The sequence below is a fragment of the Episyrphus balteatus genome, chromosome 2, assembly GCF_945859705.1.
Source record: "Episyrphus balteatus chromosome 2, idEpiBalt1.1, whole genome shotgun sequence".
Lineage (NCBI taxonomy): Eukaryota > Metazoa > Arthropoda > Insecta > Diptera > Syrphidae > Episyrphus > Episyrphus balteatus.
The window spans coordinates 75,692,836-75,720,237 of record NC_079135.1 but is presented as its reverse complement, the minus strand read 5'-3'; the positions used below and the strand labels follow the sequence as shown (position 1 = coordinate 75,720,237).

The 27,402-nt window shown below is 30.9% G+C and overlaps 1 protein-coding gene across 1 annotated transcript in view; it reads right to left on the bottom strand.

Annotated features, from left to right (window-relative positions):
- Window positions 1–596: 596 nt before the first annotated feature.
- Window positions 597–27,402, bottom strand: part of LOC129910832 (insulin-like growth factor-binding protein complex acid labile subunit) — a 58,565-nt gene continuing 31,759 nt past the window's right edge. Inside the window, exons 2-3 of the mRNA XM_055988418.1 lie at window positions 2,311–2,454; window positions 597–2,053 (exon numbers count right to left, since the gene is read on the bottom strand). Of these exons, the coding sequence (XP_055844393.1) occupies window positions 614–2,053; window positions 2,311–2,424 (1,554 nt within the window). The 5' untranslated portion in view covers window positions 2,425–2,454 and the 3' untranslated portion in view covers window positions 597–613. The remainder of the gene's footprint in view (window positions 2,054–2,310; window positions 2,455–27,402) is intronic.

The following is a 27,402-nucleotide window of genomic DNA, read 5'->3' as shown; positions in this document are numbered from 1 at the left end:
AATTTAATTTTCTTCCAAACATTTAAAATTAAAAAAAAGAAGAAAAACCTAGAAAAGAAAAACATACCTATAAAACTTTTGTATTTTTTTTTTCCCGACACAAATATCCAAGTTTAACAAAAGAGAGCGAATGAAATGAGAAGAAAAAAAAAGAAAAAAACTTTAAAACAACTTTCAAGATGAAATTGAAGAAGGAAGAAGTAGGTACTTCCTTCATTTCTTCACTCGTTGAAATAACATTTTCACTTCCCCAGTACACCAATGGTATCAATAATAATCAATTTTCGTTTCCGTTTTCTTCTATCTCACAGTTATCCATGAGAAAAGTTAGTTTTTTTTTTTTGTTTGTTTGTTGTTGTGTCAAGCATAGTATTTATAGATGTATTGTATACACTCACACATACACACACACACTCACACTCAGATAAATACAAAAAACAGTCTTGCACAACTTATAAGAATATACCTAAAATACAAAAAGGAACACAAAAAAATAACATATCCTATTCACAAACTTAAACTGTACAACATGAAAAGCAACAACAAACTACAACAACAGCAAACGCACTCGATCCACATTCGATTAACGTTCGATTCTTTGGCATTGTCATTGCTACAACTTAACGATGCATCCACTATTATTTATATTCATCGAAAGTTTCTGACAGCTGGGAGGACGACCTGCTGCACAACAAAGAAGACGACAGTGACAGCGGTAATAGCAATGGCTTCGACCTCTACTTCCGCCGCACCGGCAACGACAATGGTGGATTCGACTTCGACTCCGACTCTGACTCCTACTCCTGCCACGACAAGGACGACAAATCGTCCTTGTAACACATCCGTTGTCATCGTCGTCGTTGTTATGTGCGGCGCTCATGATGTCTTCTTCGTCCTCAAAAGACAACGGTTTTTTCTTGTTCGTCGTGATGCAATCCTTTTTCGAGTGTAACAACACATACCACCTCCTCCTCCAGTGGAACGTGTGTATGGCGAGGTAGTAAATCGACAAGGCTATCAGCGTCAGCATCTCATTTACATTTAGTGTCATCGAAGATGATCCGAGATTGCCCTTTGTCACTTGGTCCTGGCACCTGCCAATGGCGTCCAGATCCAATTCGCTCATGGATTTGCCATTCACCTCCAGCGGTGATATGCAGAAGTTTTTCGACAAGAATTCGCTCTGGTTGTAGGCGCCCTCGACCAAAGGACTATCCAGCAACGTGTGTATGTGACAGCCACAGGGGAAGTGGTTGTTCACCAGCGAAAGATTGTCCACACCATCCAGGATAATTGAATTTGGATCGGGTGTTTCTAGGATGTGGTTGCCTTGCAACTTAAGGAACTTTATCTGTTGCGTGTAGGTTATGTTGAGCTCCTCGAAAGCATCAATTTTATTGTTCAGTATTTGCAGTGTTTCCACTTGTTTGAGGTCGCTGAATGCATCCGCACAGATGACACCCAAGTCGGATTCCTGCAGGGTCAGCAGCAGTACATTCGATAAGCCACGGAATGTATAGGGCGCCAATTCTCTCAGATCCATGTAAGAGAGCTTTAGCAAACCAACAGTATCCATGCCGTAAAAAGCGTCCGGTTCGATGATGCGTATGCCCGATGGTAGAATCAAATGGCCGACACTGGTAAGGCCAGAAAAGGCGGACGTTTCAATTCTAAGCATGGGGTTGTTGGAGAGCAGAATTAATTTAACATTGGAGGTGCCAGCGAATGCATTGCCTTCGATTCGGATAATTTGATTATGGCTGAGCAGGATGGTGGACAGATTTTGCAGGCCGGCAAATGCAAATTGTGAAACCGTCTGTAACGGGGTATATTGGATAGAAAGCTCTTTCAGACGTGGCAGTCCTCTGAATGCGAATTGCTTGATTTTCGTTATGTTATTACCATCCAGTGAGAGCTTCTTCAATGCTCGCAGACCAGCAAACGAATCCGGTTTTATGACTGGGAAATTGTTTTTGGTTAGAGCGAGATTTTCCACAGTCGATGGCAATTGCCGTAATGGAATCTGTTCAAGTCCGCCAGTGTTACAAAGGACCTGCAAATGGCAAATAAAAAACAAATGAAAAAAAAAAAATTGTACGATAGAAGAAGAAAATAAAATTAAGCCGCCCAGGAACAAGGACGAATGAGTAAAGGTATGGGGTTTGTTGTATGTGTGTAGGAATTTTTTTTATTGCTTTTTGTTTTGTAAGTTTTCTATGCCACTGAGTAATGAGAATCAAAAAGGGAATGGAGAAAAATATAAAACAGAGGGAAAAAAATACACTCTAATTGGGAGAGGATTTCACTTACTTGCGTCTGAGATAGACAAATGCATTCGGCTGGACATGATTTCACTGATTCTAGAGGCTGGGAATTCCATAAGCATCCAATTATAACTATTGTTAGCAGCCAAGAATTGCACATTTCACGTTTTGAGTGTTGTGTTGGAACGATCTAAAAATAAAACAAAAAAAAAAAGAGACATGAATAGACATTAATTATTTATCATCGTTCAGTGCGAATTTTGTATTGTAACAGGGTGTTGATGATTTTTCATTATTTTTAAACTATACAAATTGGTACATACTTTAATTATTTTTAGCTGTCAAACATACTTTTGAAATAATAAACAAATGTTTACCAAGTTTTTTTTCGACGTGACAACGTCTTATAAATCGATGAACCATGGCAGCCACCACAAAAAAGTGACGCCATTTTCTAACGTTACACTTTCGCACTTTCGCAGTGCGGCAAAAAATTTCAATTCAAAATTAAAAATAAACTATTAGAGATACAAAAATCTTCTATAGCTTATTTGAAAGATAATAACCTAAAGCTTAATCCAAATGAAGGATTTTTAAAATTTCCGTCATTTAATAGGGTAAAGAGGGGTAAAACGGAAAGATGAAATTCGGGCTAAAATCTAAACGCGAAGTATTAGAGAATTGATTTTTTTTGCTATAGATAGATGAGATTAATTTAAGAATAACTGCACTTAAGAAAAAATTCTAAAAAATTTTGACACTAAGCTATAACGTTTCGTTTGATCGTTGTACACGTGTTGGGGATATGACAAAATGATGATTTTGGGTAAAGGAAATTTTTTTTTGACAATTCTAAAGATGCCAGGTTAAAGATGAGGGAAACAAAATTAGGCGTCGAATGCGGATTTTTTTCCAACACTCTGTGTTTCGAAATATGAATTTTTGAAAAAAAACCTTGTTTTTTAGGGGTATTTTTGGCTTTTTTTCGGAGCGTTCAAAAAATCTCAAACTTAAAGGACATGTGTTTTGGCCTTATGCATACATGTGCAAAAACTTGGAATCGTTTAGTGAGTTTTGATTGAATGACGGAAGAAAAAAGTTTTTAAAAAGCATGTTTTTTGACCGTTTTTAACCTATTTTCATCGTTTTTTATTTTTATCTTTTTTTCTTTAAAAGATACCGGAATAAAGTGTAAGGAGTAATGATAGACCATGACTACGACTATATGTGTGCAAAATCATTTTCAATCAATCATTTTTGTAAATACAGTTTTGAGATAACTTTAAAATAAAATTTTAGAATTCAACAGGTTATAACTTTTGACCAAGAGCAGATAGAAATTTTATTAAACTTTTCTGATATTACATTTTGTTTTTATTCATTCATATAAACATAAAAATAAATGTTTTTTTTTTTTTTGCTTTTTTTAATGAAATTTGATCGAGTCTCATAGACCTGATCGATTTATATATTTTGAGCTAAGACAATACGCTTTCAGATGGCATAACATTTTTTATAGGTTGTTAGGGCAAAAAATTGAATTAATGACGTGAGAAGATAAAAATTCATGTTTTTTTGCTTTTTTTGATGAAAATGATTGTTTTCAATAAATTATTTTTTTACTTTTTGCGCTTGTAAAAATTTAAAAATGGTTTTATTCTTAAAAAAAAAAACTTGGTTTTTAAATTGCATAATTTTTGTTGAAGCTTTTAAAATAAAAAAATTAATATAAAAAAGGTATTTTTTTTAGCTTTTTCTTGTAAATTATGATTGTTTGAAATAAGTAAACGCTTCAATTGACTCATTTTAAACAAAAGCACACAACCTCTGTTTTCTGACGACGTTATCACGTAAAATCATCGTCCATAAACCGGCTTTACAGACAACCTCTTTTTTGTAAAAGTAAAATTTTGTATTTATGTAAATGACGAAAATGTGATTTTGTCTGACTGCATGAGCTTTAAGATGGTTTGGTTAAACTTTGTTCAAGTTGGTTTTTCATGTCTCCGGGTTTGTAGTTCAAGAACCAATTTTTGTTTCATCAAAACTTAAGGTTTTGTTTCAAGAAAACCAAACATGCTTTCATTATTCTATTCAAAACAAACTTAAAAACAACGGGGAAACTTTATGAATTTTTTTATAAATGTTATTTCAAAAACACCCTGTGAACATTAAAGCATAAATTTTAAACTCCTTTGATGTGCACATTTACTGACATCATACTCTTCTTTACATATGTATATTCAACTACAGAGATGTCCCTTAAATGTCATTTGCACAATTAATGTCAAATCGTTGTTTTACAAAATATTGATTTGATTATGTCAAATGCGTTGGATGTAGATACCCAACCAACATAACCCAATACACAATTCAACAAGCGATTCTAATTGAATTAGATATTTTGAAGGACAGTTGTGATTGTTATGTGAAAATGATTGAATAATAATAATTTTATTTATGCCAATGAGTTTTTTGTTGATTTTATATTAAAAAAGACACTTTGAGGCTTAGGGCAAATATTGAAATTATTTTCTGTTATGAATTTTATCTATGTATAAAATGTATGTTAATATGTGTTTAATGTGTGGTTGATTTATTCAAAAAAGTATTTTAAACCACAGCCGTGAGTGAGCTTAAATAAATTTTACCTTGCGTTTGAGATGGTTAACCTAGTGTTGAACATTTCAAAATTAATTTTTGATTTGAATATCGATCAGATTGATTACAAAAATATGACATTCAATTTCATTTTTAAGTAATAGAAAATAATGTAAGCATTAAAAAAAATTAATCCAATCTGTACAATTGTGTGGTCAAAAAAGAGTTTTTAGCAATTTTAGTTTAAACAAATAAAACATAGATATAATTTGACACTAAAAACTATTAAAAAAGGGTTGAGCGCTTTCTTCAAGCTTTATAAAAATACACACAAGCAAATGCCCTCTACGCTTTTTGATCTATCCATTGAAAGTAGGCTAAATTCGTCTAAATCCTTACTACTTAAATTTTTTTACCGGACACCCTGTATAGGCTGAAAGCTAAACTTATGATTGTACTATAACCAAATTAAAAAAAATTTCTATCGCAACCAGTTTAGAAAATACTAGCTTTTTTCGTTCAGTGTATTTTAAATTTCATCATCTTTTGTTTCGGTTACCACAGCCACGAATAAATGAATTTTATAAATTTCTTTTTTTTATAAATTTATAATTTTCTGAGCATTTAAAAATGTTCATAGCTGTTGCACTTTTTCTTTAAAAATATATTGAAATTCGTTCTTCGATGCAATTTTTATGAAAAAAAAAAAAAATAAACACCTGTGGTATAAAAAAAACCTATAGAAACGTAGGTGGGCAACTTTTTTAAAAATATGCGCATCCAAAGGGAAGTGCAGAATATTAAAAGTTTTTATCAAATCAAGAGTTACTAGGAAGTTATTGGTACCAAAGTGCAAAAAAAGTTGTCCACCTGCGTTCCTATAGATTTTTTACTTGCGATATAGGTACTATAGGGCAAGTTTAGGATTCGTAAAACAATCGAACTCGAGATAACAATTTTACATGACATTACGATGATGGAGAATGCCAAAAAAGTGGGTCCGGCAATTCTGTCTGTCTGTCTGTCTGTGTGTCTGTCTCTATCAGGAGCTGCAGCCTAAACGAGAGAAGTGATTTTCTTCAAACTTGGTGGTTAGCAGTTTTTGGTGATTCCCTAGAGGGGAAATTGAAATTTTTTTTTTTATGACCAAAACTAACGGTACCTGCCATATAACGGAAATAGAAAAGTTAATTTTTTTCAAAAACGGCTCTAACGATTTTGATTAAAATTTTTGTGTGTAGTACTACACATAATAGCCAACTTTTTAAATAAAAAAAATATTTTTTGTACCGTTATTAACGGTACCTGTCATAGAACGGTTTTTTTCGTTTCTGAATATCTCGTACAACATTAACCCGATTTAAATGAAAATTTTTATACAAAAGTGTGTAAGTAAAGATAATATTCAAATTTTAGAAAATTTTCAAAAAACGCATTTTTAGTTTTTTTTAAAAATATTTCAAAATTTTTTTTTGAAAAATCAATTTTTTGAAAACGAATCAATGAAACATTTTGAAATTTAGTTTTTATGTGTAGATTAATTATTTCTTCAAAATGGCATACCAACTTTTTTTTTGAAAAATGTTAAAAAATTTTTATATATAAAAAATTATTTTTTTAAAAAACGGCTATTACAATTTTCGAAAATTTTTTTCTAAAAATACCTTTTTATACAAGAAATAAAATGGCATATTTTTTATTTTTTTTAAATTTAATTTTTTTATACTTTTTATGAAATTTCTTCAAAATATCAAATTTTAAATTTCTTGAATGAAAAGCTTTAACATTATATACTTATGAAATTTCTTCAAAATATCAAATTTTAAATTTCTTGAATGAAAAGCTTTAACATTATAGTTACTTTATTATTATTTATTTTTTTTTAATATTTATTTTTTTTTACCACAGGTGTTAAAATTTTAAACACCTGTGGTATAAAATAAATCTATAGAAACCTAGGTGGCCAACTTTCTTAAAAATATTCTGGTATAAGGAGAATATTTTTAAGAAAGATGGCCACCTAGGTTTCTATAGATTTATTTTATACCACAGGTGTTTAAAATTTTTCATAAAATACTTTTTTTACATTTTGCATCAAAAAACAGATTTCAAAATTTTTTTTACGAAAATGTGCAATAGCTATGAAATTTTTAAAGTGTTTATGTACTCATCCAATTATTGTAGAAAATTATAAAAAAAGAAATAAATAAAATTCATTCATTCGTGGTTTGTAGTGAACGAAAACACAAGATGATAAAATTTAAAATACACTGAACTAAAAAAAGTCCATATTTTATGAACTGGTTGCGATAGAACTTTTTTCTATCTGTTTTTAGAACAATCATAAGTGTAGCTATAAGCCGTTTTAGGGTTGTCCATTCTCTATTGCACACCCTGTATATTTTCAGACATATTCTAAACAAAAATTCCCAGGGAAATGGTTTCGGGAAAAGGGCCCCAATCCGAAAAATGGCGAAAATTTCCATTTTTTTTTGGTTTCCCCATATTCTTAACAGTTGAGGAACGAAATTCAAGCTAAAAAAATAATGAAATTTCAGGAACTTTTCAGTTAGGAGTTTTTTTTTTAGGAATAGGATTATGACGATTACAACTAAACTTCAACTTTTTGAATCGTTATACCTAAGAAACGGTGGGTCTTAGGAAAAAAAGTGTCATGACACTTTTTATATATAATAATCTGGTCTACAATTCTTGCATTGAATATTTTTTGATAAGACTTAGTTTTTGTGACCTTTTGACCCCTATAACTCTTAACGCGGACACGATATCAATGTCGATTTTTCACATCTTCATAACAAAGCCGTCATTAAGCTGTATACCAAAATTCAGCCCAGTAGGAATTTTTCCGCAGATAAAACCTAAAATTACTGGACTAAGAGTGTTAAAAAAGTAAAAAAAAACTAGTGTTTTTTAGATTTTAATATTTTCTATTTTTTTGAATAATATTTAAATGTCTAAGCTGAAGCGATAAGAAAAATGTCTCCAAACTTCAAAGTCAACAGCGAGCATGTTAACGAAAATATATCATCGAATATTATGTCAAAGTCAAAATAATAAAAATACAAAATAGATCATTCAGTAAAAAATCAAACGATTTACGGGTCACTGTGGCGTATCCGTTACATTTATTTCTATACACAATTATTTGACGCGAAAAAAATTGCCATATAGATAGACTACAAATATTTTAAAGTGGTCTAAAAAGAAATAATATGACTTCAAAATTAATGCTGCAAATGTTGTGAAAGAAGTTTAATTTGAACGGTAGTGTCATATGACTTTAAAGTTGTTTACGTTTTGGTAATATTTTATGATGCAATATTTATACTACTCAATTTCATTTTTTGTCATAAATATTGAATAAATTATTTCTTAAAATATGATTAAAAAAATCCATAAGCTTCAAAGCTTTTTTTTCTCACAACCAACCTGACTCTTACTCTAATAGCATTTTTTGTTATAAATTATTTTTAAATGTTTCACAGTTTTTTTTTTTCCTTCATTTCAATAGCAATTAGATTTTAATTCAAATTAATGAAAGTTTTTTAAAACCTTCATCGTCCTTATAGGTAGCTATACTATGACCAAAACAAGTCTTTTCTATAAAAAAAAAGTTTCAAACGTCCTCTTCATTCGTTCTATGATGTTTATAACAGAACACTGTTCCGACTGAGTTTACTTCCCCTTCTCCTCATTTCTCTTAGACCCTCACCGATTTCTACTCGAAAAAAAATAAAATTTGCATGGCTCACTCGTATTTCATATTAATTAACATATCAACCGTCTGCTCCTTGACTTTTGCGGCTTCGTGGTATAGTTTTTATTTTTACTGCATTAAGTCTCGCGCACAGAGTATAGTAACCGTTACAAATAGTAGGATACGATGGCCCAAGCTCACGCTATATTTTAAATTCAATGCAATATCCTGTTATCTCTGGGCGTAAGTCATGAATAAAATATTTTACAGACCAACAACCACAAATAAAAAAAAAAAAAATATGTATATAATATTATGTATGTACCTACACTGAACCAAATCCTTACGTAAATACAACGAAAAAATTCATTGAGCCAACGAAAATTTAATTAATTTTCAGCCGGTGAAAAATTTAATTGGCTCAACGAAATGGCTTTCATACGTTAATGAAGAACTTCATCAACTAACGAAAACTGTCGTATTTTAATGAAATTTTTCATTAAAATTTTCGATCGCGAATTAATGAATTTTTACATCACTTTACGAAAGTTTTTCATCAATTAACGTAAAATTTAATTAAACACGGTGATATTTTTATGTATTTTTTGATTAATTTATGAAAGAACTTTCGTTAGCTAACGCATTTTTTCGTAAATTTTATGAATATTTTAATTAAATTACGAAAAAATATTCGTTAGCTAACGAAACTTTTCGTTGTATTAATAATTTTTTTTTTAAGATTATAGTAGGTATATATTTATTATACTTGTTAAATTATTAACAGTCCAAACAAAAAATTGGCGTTTCGACCCGGTAGAGCTCACTTGGACTCATCACTTGACTTATCCGTGAGACACCTTGTCAAAACGCAAATATTTTTTATATTCAGCTCAACTTACATAGATTTTTAAACAAAAACCTAATGTGAACTATATCCAGCAAGATTAAATTTTTAGTCCATAAAACAGAAATGCACCCGGCAACGATATTTTTTCGTTAACTGATGTATTTTTTCATAAGCCAATGTAATATTTCATTAGTATATGAAGAATTTTCATAAGCTTATGAAGATTTTCGTTAGTTAATGTTGAATTTCATAAGTTAATGAATTTTTTCGTTACTTAATTAAAACTTTAATAAAGCAAGGAAAAAATTCTTATTTTTATTCTTTAAAATGAGTATGAAATTTTTCGTTAATTGATGAATCTTTTCATTGAATTGGATTTTTTGGCACTAAAAAGGGAGAAAAAGTGTATGAAACGTTTTCATTAATTGATGAAGGTTTTCATATTACGAAAAATTACATATTTTCGTTGAGCCAACGAAAGTTTCGTTGGGCCAACGAAAATGTAGTGTATGAAACAATTTTCGTAATTTTACGAAATTTATTATTTTCAGTGTATGTATTATTTCGCATCTCATTGATATTTACTATACCTACACGGAAAGAAAAATTAAACAAATTTATTTTTAAATTAAATATCCGAAATCATCTCATTATAAAGGATAATAAAAGGCTCAGTTTGACCTTATTTCACTTTTTAAAGATGAAAAAGAAGACGAAACCAACAATCGAAGACCAAATCCAAGTTTTTAGTTCAACATAATCAGCGAAGAAAAATTGACAAAGAAAGGTAACAAAGACATTTTAACTTACGTGGCGATCGAACATAAAAAAAGTTGAATATAGATTCAAAAACGCTGTTTTTTTTTGAAGTAGTAAAAATGAGCAGAATACCAATTTTTTTCGAAATTGCAGAATTATTTTTTCTGTGTGTACTACATTCAACTAGAAGACTGGAACCACCCGTAAAACTGGAATGGGTCAGGATGAAATAGAATGGGATTTACTTACCATTGCAAAACTCTTGCATATGCATAGCAAACCAACCCATGAAAATGACTGGTGCTCTAGACAACTGAGTTGAAAACTATTTAAGTGCACCAGACTTAACGAAAATGGACAAAAAAAAAAAGAAATACTGAATGCAAATTATAAAGTAAACTTAAAACAGGGAAATGCATTTAATTAGAACTCTTCTCTGGGAATAAGTTATTATCATTTGAGAATTTTTTTTTTCTCTGATAATGTGTATTAGGGTGTATCATTAAATGTAGCCAAAAACAATAAACTTTTGTTGAGTACTTTTATGTTAAGTTTCAGAAAAAAAATTGGTTAAATTTAAAATAATAAAAAAAAAAAAAAAAATACAGATAGGCGCACATTTTTATATAAAAATCCGTAAAATCTCTCTTTGCGGAAACTTTTGTCAATTTCATTCAAAATTCATTTTGAAGTTTTATATATTTTTATATTTCTCTCAAATTTATTGAAAATGATTTTAGATGAAAAACTAAATTTTTAGCAGCTTTTAAGGTTCTTATACAACTAAGGATTTCTCGAATAACAAGAAAATGCAATAGGTATTAGAAACAATTTTTTTGTGGGGAAAAGCCAATTAAAGTCACTATCGACAAAGGAACTCAAATTAACTTTTTGAATGAAAAAAGTATACATTTTAATCAATTTTATTACTGTAATTAAAAAAAAAAAAACTTGGTACACCCTAATGTGTACGCATTGTAAATAAAACATTATTGGTTGAATATTCAGTTTCAATTTAGTCAAGGTCCATACTTCATCAAACAATGTCCAACACTGTGTTTGACTGTATCTTTAAAATTGCATTTACTGGCTAATTAAAGTTTTATATAAAAAAAAAAAAAAATGCAACAGAAAATTAAAATAATAAAAACTTGATATAGAGCTGCAATCATGTTGGCTGGAAAAAAAAATGTAAAGTAAGATAAATACAAAAACGAATATCCCCACGCATCTTGGCCTGAAAGTTTTTTTCTTTAACAATGCTCACAAAATGTTAGTAGTAGCAAAAGCTGTTACAAAAGATAATATATTTTCTAAAAATTAAGACCTTTTAAAGTTTCTAGCATTAGCGTTAACCAAAGTTAGCGTTTTCTTAAATCATCAAAAAAATAATACCAACTTTGGAGTTAGAGACATAGGTACTATAAAACAATTTTTTCTTAGAATCATCCCTTAAATTTATAACCAGAATGACCAACAAGAGTAAACAACAAACAGGATCAGGCACCAGAAAAGGAAAATTGTTTTAAATTAAGTTTTCTTTTCAGACTTTGATCCCAACTAGTTGTAAGGTGTTTTGGAAAGTAAATCAGTAGTTGGGGAACCATTAATTAGAGCGTGCCCACTAGGAGCCTAAACTTACCGATCTACCAGAGCATTACATCAAGTGTTACGTGCCACCAGGGGCCTTAAATAATATTTTATTTATTTAAAGCCTAAGGAAAAGCTTTTTCTACCAACGCAGCTGATCCTCAATCGAACTTAGAAGGTTTTGAGCTTTGAACACCTGTCAGCTCCTTCGTTATCATTACACTATGGACCTGTCTATGGTGCTTACGCGTTACGCCTGTCACGTTGGCACAACGTCCTCATATGGTGTGTAGACTCCAGCTCGGTTATTTTATTCTCCTTATGCAGCTGATGTTTGAGCCTTCAGTTCTTTTCATTCGCTGCCTTGATTCCTGCTCTGCTGGAAATCAAAGCATTTGCTCTTCTTTGCGTACCTTTCTATGCAAGTTTTATGAAAACTTTTTTGCAGCAATTCGGGTAGGATTCTGAGCTGCTGATAGTTTTCACTTCAAGAGGAAGGTGGTCTCTCAGTTGTTGGGAGAATTATTTTGTCTATTGGTATTAAGATTGGGCATTTGGATGGCCCCGGGCAAGCCCCATGTTGGACTTTCGCTTATTTCAAACATCTAGGGTACTAGCTCTAAAATGTTGGCTAATCACAAAATGTTTTATTTGCTTATAAGAAGCTTGTCTTTTCGATACGCATCTTATTTAATGTTCCGACCGTTAGATGCATTCAAAAATTATGGTATTTAAAAGTTTAAAATCGCAATTTCAAAAGTAATTAAATGTGCAGGAAATATCTTAAAAATGATATTACCACAAATATGCGTATGTTGAACTTAACTCATAAATGAATCGTTTATTTCAGAAACAACATAAGTTCACTTTTTCCAAATTTTTTTTTTTTTTGGAAATTTCTCATTTATGTAGTTATTTATCTTCTGAAAAAAAAAAAACAAAAATAGGTATGCCTGACCCCCCAAAACACGAAAACTGAAAGTAAAGGGTTCAAAATATATGGAAAGATTTCACGCGGTGGCAACATTTTGGACTGTTAAATACATGACTTTTTACCAGTTTTAAATTATTTTGGCAGCAATCTTGACACGCACGGTCGCACGCCCTTTTGTTATACATCTATAAAAAAGGTGACGAATTACTGACGAAAAGTCTTTCTATACCTATCTATTAAATTCATTAAAATTGAACTCAGGTCTGAAATTACTCTTGAATTAAATGACATTTTACCTGTTTTTTTTTTTATTTTGGAAAACATCATGATACGCAAGCCTTTAAGTTATACATTTTTAAAAAGGTAAAGATTTACTCTATCTACTGCTATTTTATTTATTAAAATCGGAAGTACGGTTCGAAAGCTATAGCTAAATAAAAACAAAAGTTTTAACAAAAAAATTTCTTTTTGATCAAAAACAACATAAGTCCAGCGACTTTAAAGGCTTAAAAACCCGCTAAGACCTACAAAAAAGTTTATATTTCAAAGGTTTCTAAATGCATCTTAGGCTAGATTATAACTCAGCATACTCTAAATTTGAAGTGTTATGGAATTTTAAGTAAAAATAAAAGTACTTTTTTTCTCCTGAAAAGTTTATGTCGTTTCTGAAATAAACGATTCAAATATGGTATCAATAAATTGTTCTTAGGGATATTATCAAAACCAATAAATTCAATAAATATTTAACAGCTTTAAAGATAACTTCCCCATTTGTTTTAAGTTTTATTCTTGAAAATTTAACAGCAAAACTTTTTATATAACTCATAATCTTTAAGTTTCACAACACAAAGCAATCGAAAAATAAACACACATAAAATTGGTATGTGATTTAAACATTCATTTATACATTTGTATAGATAGAAATGTTTATCTTATACCTACAACACATCCAGATTTTATATCTCTAAATCCCTTTTACGTTAAGCCCCTTTAATACGTGCGATAAAACAGTTTTCCAAACTCATTTATCTCAACAAAGCCAAAACATCGATATTCGTTAACATGAAAAATGAATTCATGAACCGTAATTAAAACGGGCAAAACGCTCATTCTACACCCTTCTGCCCCGCGCATTCTTCTCCTACATTTCTGCAAGGGAAATCTTTTTACCCACGTTATATTCTGGCTTCGCCATCATAGAACTTCGAACTCATTTACACATTTAAAGGGACACAACAACAGCAGAAGCATCAGCAGTGGAAAAACAAACACAAAAAAATAAAAAAAAATTATATATATATATACACTTTTCCTTCCATGCAATGCACAGAGCACACAACAATCGTCACTAATCCTGCACTCAAGAACTCAAGAAAAAGCAACCGCCCCCGACTGCTTTTCATCCTTATGCCAGCCATAGCACAACACTATAGATATCGCAAAAGCATCAAGCAGGCGGCAGCGAGTGTTTTCCACTTCCATTCTCATTAAATTTTCCTAAAAGAAACCGCATAACGCCCCTGAAACAAGTGTACACACACAAAAAAACACAAACACAAACATAAACACCCTGTGCCTGCGGTGGCTTTTCACTCGAAATTAAATTTCAGAAATCCCAATTGATTGGAAAATTGTGAAGAAGAATAAATCCGTCGCTAATACTTAAGCCTTCAGCAGTTCATATTCTCGAGATAGCGCGCATATTGTTCCACAATGTAAACAATTATCCGGAGGCAAACGGGATGGGACGGGCGTCATTGTCAACAGCCCTTGCCAAGAGCACTTCCAATCACGTCCTCGCAGATGAGGCACGACTCCATCTTGGGTTAACAACAGCCTGGAGAATCGGTCGGTGGAAAGCATCATAAGGGCGGCGAAGAGGTGTTGGATTTTGATGGTGCTGCTTCCATTTTATGAGCACGCATTAAATGTATGCTTCTACACGAGTATGTATGTATACATGTGATGCCAAAAGTACCCAAAGATTATGGAAAATCAATGGGGGAGTAGTTATTAAAGGGAGCAAGGGTAGCCGCCACCAATATAATTGTTGGATGAAATTGGTCTACCCCAACTATGCCAAGCATAAAAGCAAAGATCATCCTTTGATCATTAAACAAACCGATGCCATGTGTGTGGCAATCAATTTCTTCTCTCAATGAGCCCGTCCGTCTAAGGCTTAGGACAATATGATAGGCATCGGTAATGGCCAAGATGCCATATCATATCCCATATCGAGATCATCGTCGTGAATATTAAGTACAAATACATTATTATATCTTCTGTTATAATCGTTATTGTTATTATTATGCTTGTGCCCTTTCGCAGATATAGGGTGTATAGGGTGGTATTTTTACCCTCCCAGCATTATTATGAAAATGCTACCTATACGAATCGAAATCATGTGCGGGACTCTAGGTACCTACATCGACTATGTATGTACTTCAAATAAGACTTTGGAATTGTGTTGAAGAAGGGGGAGAGAGATATCAAGGCTCAAGGACGTGTTGTTTGAGGGGCCGGGCGTTTGTTGAATTAATGTTTTACAATGATGTTTCTTTTATTTAAGTGTGGTTTAATAATAGAGGCGGATGAAGAATAGAATTTGTAATGTCGCTTGACTTGCTTGTTTGCTGAATAAAATGAGAAGGATTTTTTTTGTTGGTGAAAACAATAGAAATAATAGAGAGTGTTATCAAAAATGGTACTCATTACAATAGTGGATTGAATAGAAAAACTACACATGGCTGGAATAAAGACCCAGAAAGGTCTGATACACTTGACCTTAAGCATGATGCAGCTAGGTTCTCTTACAGTGCTGTTATGCAGTTGACAGTTGAAGGACACGAGACAGGAAAATGCTTCTTCCAGTGAGAAGGGATTGAACAATATCTCAATTTTATCCTGAAACCAATAACAAATTATAGCTTCACAATAATTTTATCCATACATTTCCTCTTTTTATGAATGGAGGATGTTTGATTGGAATATAACGTCTGGTTTTCTATTAACTTCTATTAGAAGGCTTGAAAAGTGCGAAAATAAAACATGCGCAAAAATGTTGTTTTGAGTAAACTTTTTGGTCTCATCGACAAAGTCTATTTCTTAAAAATAACGAAGGTGTCGTAATTAGATTTTTTCGTAGAAGACCAGACTATTGATTATACGTTATACAAATAATCAAATATCCCTCATTCTTAATGAGAATTGATTAGGTTCTTTTTTTTTTTTGTTAAAAAAAAAACAACATAAAAAGAAGCTTAGGAACGCTTTGATTCTACAACTTTGGTATTTTCTTTTTTAAATTCGATGGAGTCCTTGCCGTAAAGTTAAAGAGTGTCATGTTATTCCTCATTAAAAAAAATAGAAGTATTTAATCGGTCTAGTAATTCTGATCATGAATTCAAATGATTAAAAAAAAAAAAATAAAAAATATGATCAAACAAATTTAAAAATCGAGCAAACATACCTAAATTAAAAAGATTTTTTTTTCGCTTGGGGCCTAATAATATGACAAGGTAAATTTACTCTCTCAACTAGCACAAAAGTCTAAAAACCAAAATATTAGGAGTATTTTTTTAACTTTCGTGATTATGTTTTGAATATAAAAAATACACCGTTTTCTCGTATATAATAAACACCGGTGTTGGTTGAAAAACTATACCGATTTTCGGAATATAAAAAGCGCTAGTGCTATAAAAAACGATCTGGTTTTTGGTGAAAAACTATTTCTTTGAGTTTGAAAAATAAACAATAAATCTATGCATTAAATTCACCATTAAAATTATTATAATTTATTTTTTTAATCTCAAAACTGTTTTATGAATTAAAACTTGCACCATTTCTTATAAAATAAATGAACATTTATTTTTATTCACTTTCATAATATGGCCATAAGAAAATAATGAATTAATATGAGTTTGAGTGCCGAATTTAAGAACGAACACATTCTGTCTACTGATTTTGGATCCTACCCCGTCTAAAAATCGAGCGCCTCAAAAATTTCAATGAATTAATAGTTTTTTTTTATTATTGAAAAAAAGTTTTTCAAAAATTATACTTTTTTTTACTGTTTTTACATTTTTTTAGAAGCGGTCTCTTATAAACGAAACAAAAAAAATTAAGAATTCGCTATAATTTAGTCGATATAGTAATATAGTAAAATAATAATTAATCGCTGTCCTTATTTTTAAAATGTCGAATGTCATTTTTCTGAAAAATATGGCGTCTCCCACTTAGTAGTTTATTGAATTTTATTTCTCCAAGGTGTACTTCCTACACCAAAGTATAGTGCACAAAATGCACAATTTTGGTTGCTTTCACAATCGAATAATTTTATGCACCATTAATGGTATATTATAAAAACAACTGAAATCGGTGCATGTTTTGCACGGAATTTTAAAAGAAATGTTGAAATTTTCATCGAAAAGACAATGGTATAATTTTTTACAAATACCTACACTATTTTTATTTTTCAATTTTATCAATTAAATTAATGCATTTACACCAATTTATACACCACTGTGCTATTTGAGATGAAGGTACCTGACAATTTATTTTAAAAAATTACCGCTACGTTTTCTATCAGATCGATTTTTACTCGCGCTAGAAAGTAATTTCAAGTTTTCAAGGGATTTATAGTTCAAGGACACGCTCTCGAATGGGGTGTTATTAGTTAACGAGCTTCCACAAACCAATCTTTTTTTTCTTTTTTTTTTTAAGATTAAAAAACTAAGTGTTGCTTCGTTTCTTTTAGGAGATCCTGCCACAAAAAAAAAACTAAAGGTTAGTTTTTTAGTGATGTTTCAAAAGAAATGTTGAGCGTGCTTTTTGTAGACAATAATACAAATATAATACGTTTTCAATTTTTGTCTTGGGTTTTGAAATTTTGACATCGATTTTGAAATTTTGACATCGATATAATTAATTTTTCATGTGGATCAAGGACCTAAATATTTATATGAACAAATATAATACATAAAATTACCTACCAAAGTTTTTTTCTTAAAATTAGGAATAAAAATAAAAAAGTTTCCACGTTTGATTTTTAAAAAATCGAAAAAAATTCAATATGGCTACCTTCAAACGCTTATAAAACAAGAACGACGCAACTGATGTAAATGGGCACAGTCTTAAAATTTAGCTAAGAATGATTTTTGGTTTTTTGTTAAAAAAATTTTGTTGCATCCAACATGGATGTAATGGCCACCAGTGGCGGATCCAGGATTTTTTTCTGGGGGGGGGGGCACAAGGGACGGATTGGCAAAATCAGCCAATCGCCTTGTCGCCATGTCGCCTTCTCGCCATGTCGCCTTGTCGCCATGTCGCCTTGTCGCAATGTCGCCTTGTCGCCATGTAGCCTTTTCGCCTTGTCGCCATGTCGCCCTGTCGCCATGTCGCCATGTCGCCTTGTCGCCATGTCGCCATGTCGCCTTGTCGCCATGTCGCCTTGTCGCCATGTCGCCTTGTCGCCATGTCGCCTTGTCGCCTTGTCGCCTTGTCCCTTTGTCGCCTTGTCGCCATGTCGCCATGTCGCCTTGTCGCCATGTCGCCTTGTCGCCATGTCGCCTTGTCGCCATGTCGCCTTGTCGCCATGTCGCCTTGTCGCCATGACACCTTGTCGCCTTGTCGCCATGTCGCCTTGTCGCCATGTCGCCTTGTCGCCATGTCACCTTGTCGCCTTGTCGCCATGTCGCCATCAGAGAACCAAACGAGTCGAGTATTGTTTACGAACATCGAGTGCTTACTCGAAAAAAAACGATCTCGAACAAACAGAATCAACACAACTCAAATATGTTCGAGCTTTCCTGTTTAGGAGTATGATGACTCGTAAGTAATCCTACAATCCTACATTTCAAACGAGTTCAAACGATCATTTTTCTATTCGAGTAAAATCGAGTAAAATGAACGTGAACAAAATGTTTATGATCAATGTGATCGAAATTACTTGAATTGGAGAGAAAATGTTCATAGTGTTCGAGGGTGGTTTTTCTTGTAGCATAAATAAAAGAGAATCAGTTTGGTACACAAAAGCAAGTTACATTGGTTTTATTTAAATTAATTAATTTGACAAGATAATGAAATGAAGAAAAACATATTAGAATAAAATTAAATTAAATACAGAAAAAAAGAAAAATTAAATAAAACTTAATGCTAGATACAAAAAATTGAATAAATTTAATTAAGTTAAAAATTATGACACTTGTATTTATGAAAAAAAAAAATATTTAAATTGGAATCATCTTTAAGTTCGCAATCATCAAATTATTTACAGTTTCTTGGTTCAACCTCGATCGTTTTTCTGTAATTCTATTTCTAGCCTATGAAAATGCTCGTTCTGATGCTGCTGATGTTGCGGGAATACGATTCAAGATTTTATGTGCTTCATAAAGGTTTTTGATTTTCAGGATGAAACAAATTCACTAAATAATGTTTTACTTTGTATTTTAAATCACTTAAATTTTCTGAATTTTCAGAAAAGGTCAGTCCACAAATCTGTTGTTGCCGAAAAGATTTTAATAAAACCGGAGTTCTGTTTTGACTATTTCCACTAATTTGTCTTTAATATTTTTTATATTGTTGCTTATGGTTGTTCCAGTGGGAAGCATGTCTTTCACGTTAACATGTTCTCCGTATTTAGCACCGATTTTTATACACTCTTTAACAAATGCCTGCATTCCAGAGCCTTCTACAGTAGAAAACGGTCTAATATCTTCAATACACAGCTTCACGCCTTCACGGACACATCAAAAACTGCTTTCTTATCGGCCATCGACACAATCACTTCTTTAATTATATTTGGCAAGCTTTCTTTAAAACATCTGTGCCTCAAAAGGTTCGTCGTTGTTTTAAAAATTTTCATCACTTTTTTGCACGATCTGCATGCCACAAAGTTTGGTATAGTATCACCATTTTGATTTTTTATTTCGCCAAAAGTCCACCATACCTTACTTCGGCAGTTTCTTTTGTCGCAAATAGAAAATATATTATTATTAAGATTTAAGCTATTACTTTGTTCTTCCATTGTTTTTTATAAAACTATTACTTTTTTTAATGAACTCAGAAGATTAATATTTAAATATTGTTCTCGCAAGAAATCAGCTTTTGAACTAAAACATTTCATTCATAACTTTCCCTTTAACCCTTTCATGCCGATTTGTAATTTCCCCAATATACCTACCCGAAAAAATAGTAATTTGTTTTAAAAACAATCATCCCAAATCGCATTATTGCATATTTTTTAGGGATATGTTTCTACTACGCACCTACCTGCACAAATTAACTGGGAATTCCCCACTACCCCATTTGTATTGTTACCTAACGACTAATTACTTTTTTATAATCTTTGAACAACAACAACATCTTGAAGGTGCTACCACCAAGTGTTTATGGCTAGAGTTACAGTACTGTTTCACGGATGCCAATCCGATCATCAGACTCCTTTTATTCCATTTTGTGTGTCTTGCTTAGTCTAGTGATTTTTTCATTTGATTTGAAAAACTTCTTCCGTCACACTTGAGTATTGAACCTAGACCAAGCGAGTTCAGAAGCCAGTACACTACGCACTGCGCTACCTCGCACACGTGATTAGCTTCACCCAATTGCAGGTTTTCTTAGTTTATCAAGATGCAAATGAATAGACTTAGCATTTTTACTAAACCCACTTAAGTGCTTACCCACTTACCTCCCGATTAGTCGGGAGAAAAAAAAATATTAAAAATCATAAAATGTACGTACAATCCTGTGCTATTACTTTTCTTAGGGCCAATTTTTCAATAGTCAGTTAAACAGTCAGTTAGTACTTATTCCTAAGGATAGAGAAAAAATCAATTTTTCAACAGGCAGATAAAGTTTATTCCTAAGAATAAAACTATCTGCTTCTTTCAAAGACGAATAAAAATTATTCTAAGGAATAATCTCAACACAAATATTGTGTCAGTTGTCAAAGTTGTTTTCAAAGAATTTTGAAAAAAAAATACAGTGAAACACAAGAAAACAAAAACAATCATGAATAAAAATGACGTTTAATTTTGAATATTTTTGAATTTGACAATTTTTTTTTTGTTATTCTGTAGAATAAATTATTCTTGATTGAAAAATTCAATGTTTTTATCTGATTGTTTATGAGCCTAATAACATTATTCGTCGAACAGTTAACTGACTGTTTATTAGAAGATTGAAAAATTGGCTCTTAAAGTAAGTAATTTATTCTTTATTTTATTTTTTGACTCAAGTTGTTTCATTAAGAGCCAATTTTTCAATCATCTAATAAACAGTCAGTTAACTGTTCGACGAATAAAGTTATTAGGCTCATAAACAATCAGATAAAAGCATTGAATTTTTCAATCAAAAATAATTTATTCTACAGAATAACAAAAAAAATTGTCAAATTCAAAAATATTTAAAATTAAACGTCATTTTTATTCATGATTGTTTTTGTTTTCTTGTTTTCCACTGTATTTTTTTCAAAATTCTTTCAAAACAGCTTTGACAACTGACACAATATTTTTATTGAGATTATTCCTTAGAATAATTTTATTCGTCTCTGAGAGAAGCAGATAGATTTATTCTTAGAAATAAGCTATATCTGCCTGTGGAAAAATTGATTTTTTCTTTATCCTTAGGAATAAGTACTAACTGACTGTTTAACTGACTATTGAAAAATTGGCCCTAAATGGTTTTTGAGAAAATAAGTTTTAAAGATGAAATTTCTAAAAAAAAATATTTTCGTTTTTTAATTGATTTTGTATAAAATTTTGCAATATTATGGACATATTTATACCATTATTTAATGACCTGGTAGTTTTTAGTCAAATACTAAAGACTACTAAAGACATTCTAATAAATATTGAAGTTCCAAAGAATAAAAAAAAAAATGAAACATAGCTACTTTTTTCCCGGGAGACCCAGTTTTTTTTTTTTTTTTATTTGCATTAAAATTTTTTATATCTCAAAAATATTGTGTTCAAATTGTTGGTCTATTGGAGTCAAATTGACCAAGTTATGAGAATTTAAATATTTTGCTTACGAACGTTTTAGTCCAGAGTTCAAAACTTTAAATCGTTCTCCCCACAACTAATGTTTTCAAACCCGGTTCACCTCATAACTATTGCACCGATACTTTTAAAATTTGGAATACTATTTCTTCCCATATTTTTAAAGGTATCCCTGGAGAAATTTACTCAAAAACATAATATTTATTAAAATCTAAAAGTAAGAGTCGCTTTTGAAGAGTTTTTTTTTTTTCAAGGGGCCTTTATTTTCGGGGGTGCATACTTGGGCAAACTCTGGAAATGCAAGATTATTCTACATATCTAGCAGTTCAATAATATATAGGTTATGCAATGTTGTGGCATTTTGCGCTATTTTAAAGACACTAATGTTTAAAAAAAAAAAACGAAAAAATTGCAATTTTTTTAAGTGTGCACTTCAACCCCTCTGTATGAAAAAATAGAGTTGCATATACAATAGACTGGGCCAAAAAAAAATATTTTTTTTTTTTTAAAGTTACTTCGAAAATCTTGTTCAGGATGATGAAAAAAAAATTTGGTGAAAATTTGAGCTGTTAAAAAAAATTTTAAGAGGTCTATCATCGGTGTTTTTTATTTTTATACATGATATGATGTTTTACAACAGAACTGCTAGAAGATCAAAGTAAAAAAAATTTCTGTTCATTTTTTCTTATATAAAATTAAATTTCCTACAAAAAAGATCAAATTGAAAATTTTCGTCAGACGAGCCGTATTCGAGTAATTAAGCTTTTTAAATCGAAGTGTTTTTTCAATTTGACTGTTTCACTTTGGAATTTTGTGATGAGCAAATAAGTGAATAGAAAAATAAAACCACGACAGATTCTTATAGGAAATTTAATTCTCTACAAAAAAGGTTTCATAGTAATTTTCCCTAAATTGAGTTCTAAAGAAGTTATTCACGATTTAAATCGAGAAAAAAATTAAAAAATCAATTTTCAATTTCAAAATTTTCTAATTCACTGAAAATTCAATATTTTCAAATTAGCAAGATGTTTTCTTGTAGGGACTTAAACGTTCTATAAAAAGTTCCTTGGCAGCAAATTAATTGCTTTAACCGTTTAGAAGATAATTGTATTCAAATCGCAATGCATACTTGTCATAAGAAAACTATTGAAATCAGTGGGCATTGATTTTGATACGAATATCTTTTTAACGGATAAAGCAATTAATTTGCTGCCAGGGAACTTTTTATAGAACGTTTAAGTCCCTACAAGAAAACATCTTGCTAATTTGAAAATATTGAATTTTCAGTGAATTATAAAATTTTGAAATTGAAAATTGATTTTTTAATTTTTTTCTCGATTTAAATCGTGAATAACTTCTTTAGAACTCAATTTAGGGAAAATTACTATGAGACCTTTTTTGTAGGAAATTTAATTTTTTATAAGAAAAAATGAACAGAATTTTTTTTTACTTTGATTGTCTAGCAGTTCTGTTGTAAAACATCATATCATGTATAAAAATAAAAAAAACCGATGATAGACCTCTTAAAATTTTTTTAACGGCTCAAATTTTCACCAAATTTTTTTTTTCATCATCCTGAACAAGATTTTCGAAGTAACTTTCAAAAAAAAAAATATTTTTTTTTTTTGGCCCAGTCTAATATACAATTATTTTTTTTTTTAGAATACCATTCATACCTTGGTTGTTGATGTCCATAGGTATCAAAATTTTTCACCAAAATCACTTTGAAGTAAAAAAAAACACTTAGAAAATTGAAAAAAAATTTCGTGTTTAGTTATTCGTTTATTTATTTGTGAGGTGGTAAAGGGATGCAACAAACAATAAAATTCGCATTTCCAGCCAGAAATAGACAAGAGTTTCACTCAAGTACTTTCTGTAATTATTCATATAATTTAACAACTCTATTAATTTGATTTGCTTAAAGTATGAACCAGTTCTGGGGGGGGGGCACGTGCCCCCGTGCCCCCCCCCCCCCTGGATCCGCCGTTGATGGCCACTACGGAGTTAAAAGAACATGAGCACGGCACATTTTTGACAGACAGCTGCAAAAGTGTATGTACAGTGGTGCCAAACATTTGGAAGCATTTCAAAAATCCCGATGTCGTTTTTTTGCACAAAATCTATATAGATAAATAAAAAAACTCTCCTAATATTACCGATACCTATGTACGTATGTATATCATCAGTAACGAATGTTAAAAACGAATGTTAAAATCTACCTTAATTGTGATGGTATAGTTGCTAAGTACAAATTCATTACATACAAGAGATAAATATCCTTTGACTTTCCGTCTCGAATACCCCTTCTTTAGATACCGTCATGATATGCTCTCTATACCATATGGCAATCGATGCGAAGTTGTTTCGCATTCAATCTCAAACCAACTTTATGTTGTTTGAAGTTCCTTTTTTGTATTTATTCAAAAGAAACTCCCTAACCCACCCAAACCATGCAACAAGAACTAGAAGATACAAACTTTAATTCTTTCAACCTTCGGCGCGGTGCGCACATCTCAACTAAAATTCTCTCGAAGGATATTCAATTGAGATACACAGAACATAAAAGAGTATAGTTGGGGGGAGGGGACAAATATTTACCCCATAGTATGCGTTCTATTTAGTTGGGCTGATGGCTGAACACCCCAATGTACATGTTGGTATATGTTGTTCTTGTTGTATTGCCATAGAATAAGAACACAAACAGACTTCCTCTTACACACCGGGAGAATAAGTCAAACAGAAAGAAGAACGCAAACTGAATTTATTCACGAACAAATATTTTTGTAGCGAGTTCTTGCCGATTGCATGACTTGTCAATAAAAATAATATTCATTAGGCGATAGAATTCACAAGTTATGTGCGAAACACGAATTGGGGTCCTGATGGTCCTGAGATTGTTCAGACAGACAGAAATATTCTGCACTGATTTCTCAATTTTCCTTGTTTATTTTATGATTTGCCCTGATGATGGCTGGTTGGTTAATGGGGATGAAAGCGCAAGGGGGTGGATGCGAATATTATTATTATTATTATAATATGAATTGTCTTTAAGAGGGTGCTTTAGACAATTTTTAGAACCTTAACGCTGCCATTGACAATGGATATTTATGCATCACATTAGGCAATTACTTTATTCAAGTAGATGTGATTAGGTATGATGGTTTGACATTTATTTTTATTATGATTTTGATTAAATTAACTTTTGATGTGTACTTGTATTATGAATAAACAAACATTATTGACAATAGAAACAAAATATTAATGTGTCATTTACAATGTCTTGGATAAAAATACATAGTTTCAAAGCGGTTGTTTCATTTATATACAAGACTTTGATAAATAAATTGTTATAAACTAACAAAAATGAAATCATTATTATTAACCTTTAAGAACTGTAACTTTTTGGCCTCCGATATTATTAGGGTTTATTTTAGAAATAATAACTTTTTTTAGAAACATACTTAGTAACAAGAAATTCTCATCTATTGAATTTAATTTTGCCCTTTCTTCAAAAAATATGAAATTTCTTAACCGCAACCATCGAAGAGTATTATGGGTGATTAAGCTTTCTATTAAATAATGAAGTTGAAATAGTACAAAGCAAAGAAAGGCAACTAAATTAAATCAATTAAAAGAGGTTATTAAAAGAATAACCTCAATAGGAATTTAAACAAATAAACTTCATGTTTTCTAAGAAGGTAATGATTTCAAAAGTAGTGATTTTGAGAAGTATACAATCATTTTTTTGTACTGTAAAAAGCGCGTTTAGACTTGAAGTATTCCATAAACATTTGACCTTTTAAGATGTTTAAATTTAAACAGGCTTAAGGTAAAAATATTATGTTTAAATAAATAAATTGAATAAATATAATGAATAAATTAAAGTTAATCACATTTTGAATCCAAGGCCGTATGTCTTACAAAACAAAGTCAGCATCCCTCGGCCTTGCATCACAATAAGGACTAGGGAGTTAATAACCTACTAGTCAAATCACACAGAACTTGAAATAAAAAGGGATAGACTTTTAAAGTCTTTTTTTTGTCCAGTAATATTATTTATCACAGTTCACAGTATGCATTTTCTATTTTGAAGTGAAAACTTCTTTAGTAGTGATTTGAAACAAGATGAAACGAAAAAGCGACACAAAAAATCAATTGATCATAACTTTTTTGTTTTAATAGATAGATGAATGAAATTTATACATTAGATAGGTAGATAATTAAATAAATTATGATTGTGCAAAATTTCAAATAATTTCATATTCAAAATTCTGAGATACATAACTGTGAAAAGATGTTCTTTTTCTAAACACGTTATATCTTTTAATCTAGAGCATATAACAAATTTATTTAACTTTAATACGCATACCTTTCATTTAATACATCACACATAATAATCTTTAATTGAAAAACTTGAAAAATACCTCAAAACACCTGTGGAGATCTGTTGCCGATGACCAGCAAGCAGTAGAGGAAGTTCCGTAATCTCAGTTTGAAATTTCGACATGGTTGGCTTTAAAAAATTCTTACTTTTTTTGTAGGCATGGTAGAAATATGATTGAAGCGTCATATAAAAGGTTAAATAATAATGATATAAAATGTATTATAGGTTGTCTTTTAAAAAAATGGATTTAATGGCGTTTGAAGAGAAAAGAGATTGATTGTTTTGCTTTTTTTATGAAAACTAATTGGGTTAAAAAAATTCTAGCTCTTTTTGTAGGATGCTGTATAGACATGGTCGATATAAATATTTTGAGCTGAAAAAATAAGCTTTCAGATGTATAAAATTTATTGTAGGTTATCATATCAAAAAAAGTGATGGAATAAAAAAAAGTTATATTTTTTTGATTTTTTTAAAATGATTTTTAAGGTTTTACTTCAACTACGTGTGAATTGCACACATGATTTTTTTTTTTTTGTTTTCGCAGAGTTATTGCATAGTGAATATCCTAAGTTTCTATTAACAATATAAATTTATTTAGTTTTAGAGGCCAATGAAAAAGAATTAAAAAGGTTGGTGATCAGTGATCACTGTGGCGTATACGTACTTTTTTTTAACGTTTTTAAAAACAATTACTCGTTACTCAAGTAGTTATTACAGGCTAGTAGTTTTTCGGCAAACGCAGATGGTCAACTAATAGCCCATAGAAATTATAAGACTGTGTGTGATAATTGGTATCTTGAATAGATCATTAAATCAAAATGTATTAAATGTTAAATAACGATGGAATAGTGTTTCTAAAAGATATAATTCAAATTCTAGTTGAGAGCCGAGTAAATTCTACCGAAAACATTGATCAAAAGACTGGGTATTTTCAAGATTCCAGATTTATATGGATATTTCGAAAATCTGAGCTAAGTTTTTTCAAACGATTGCCACCTACTAATCGAGCTCAAATGAATTAGATTACCTAATATTTTTATGAAACAGGGCCTTGTTTGAGACCTACTGCAATCAGAACGCTATTAAATCTTTACTGAAGATAACTCTTCTCTGAAGTAGTCCAACTATTTTTTAGCTGCAATCCAATTAAACCAATTCTAGAAATCCACAAATTTTCGCTCTTTTCTTTCCTTACTTCCAAAGTCTTATGGTCTATTGACTAAAAAGTACCTCATACAAATTAAACCAAATTAGCTACAACAGTAAACCGACCGACACATCAATTTATACATCAACATCACTATTACTT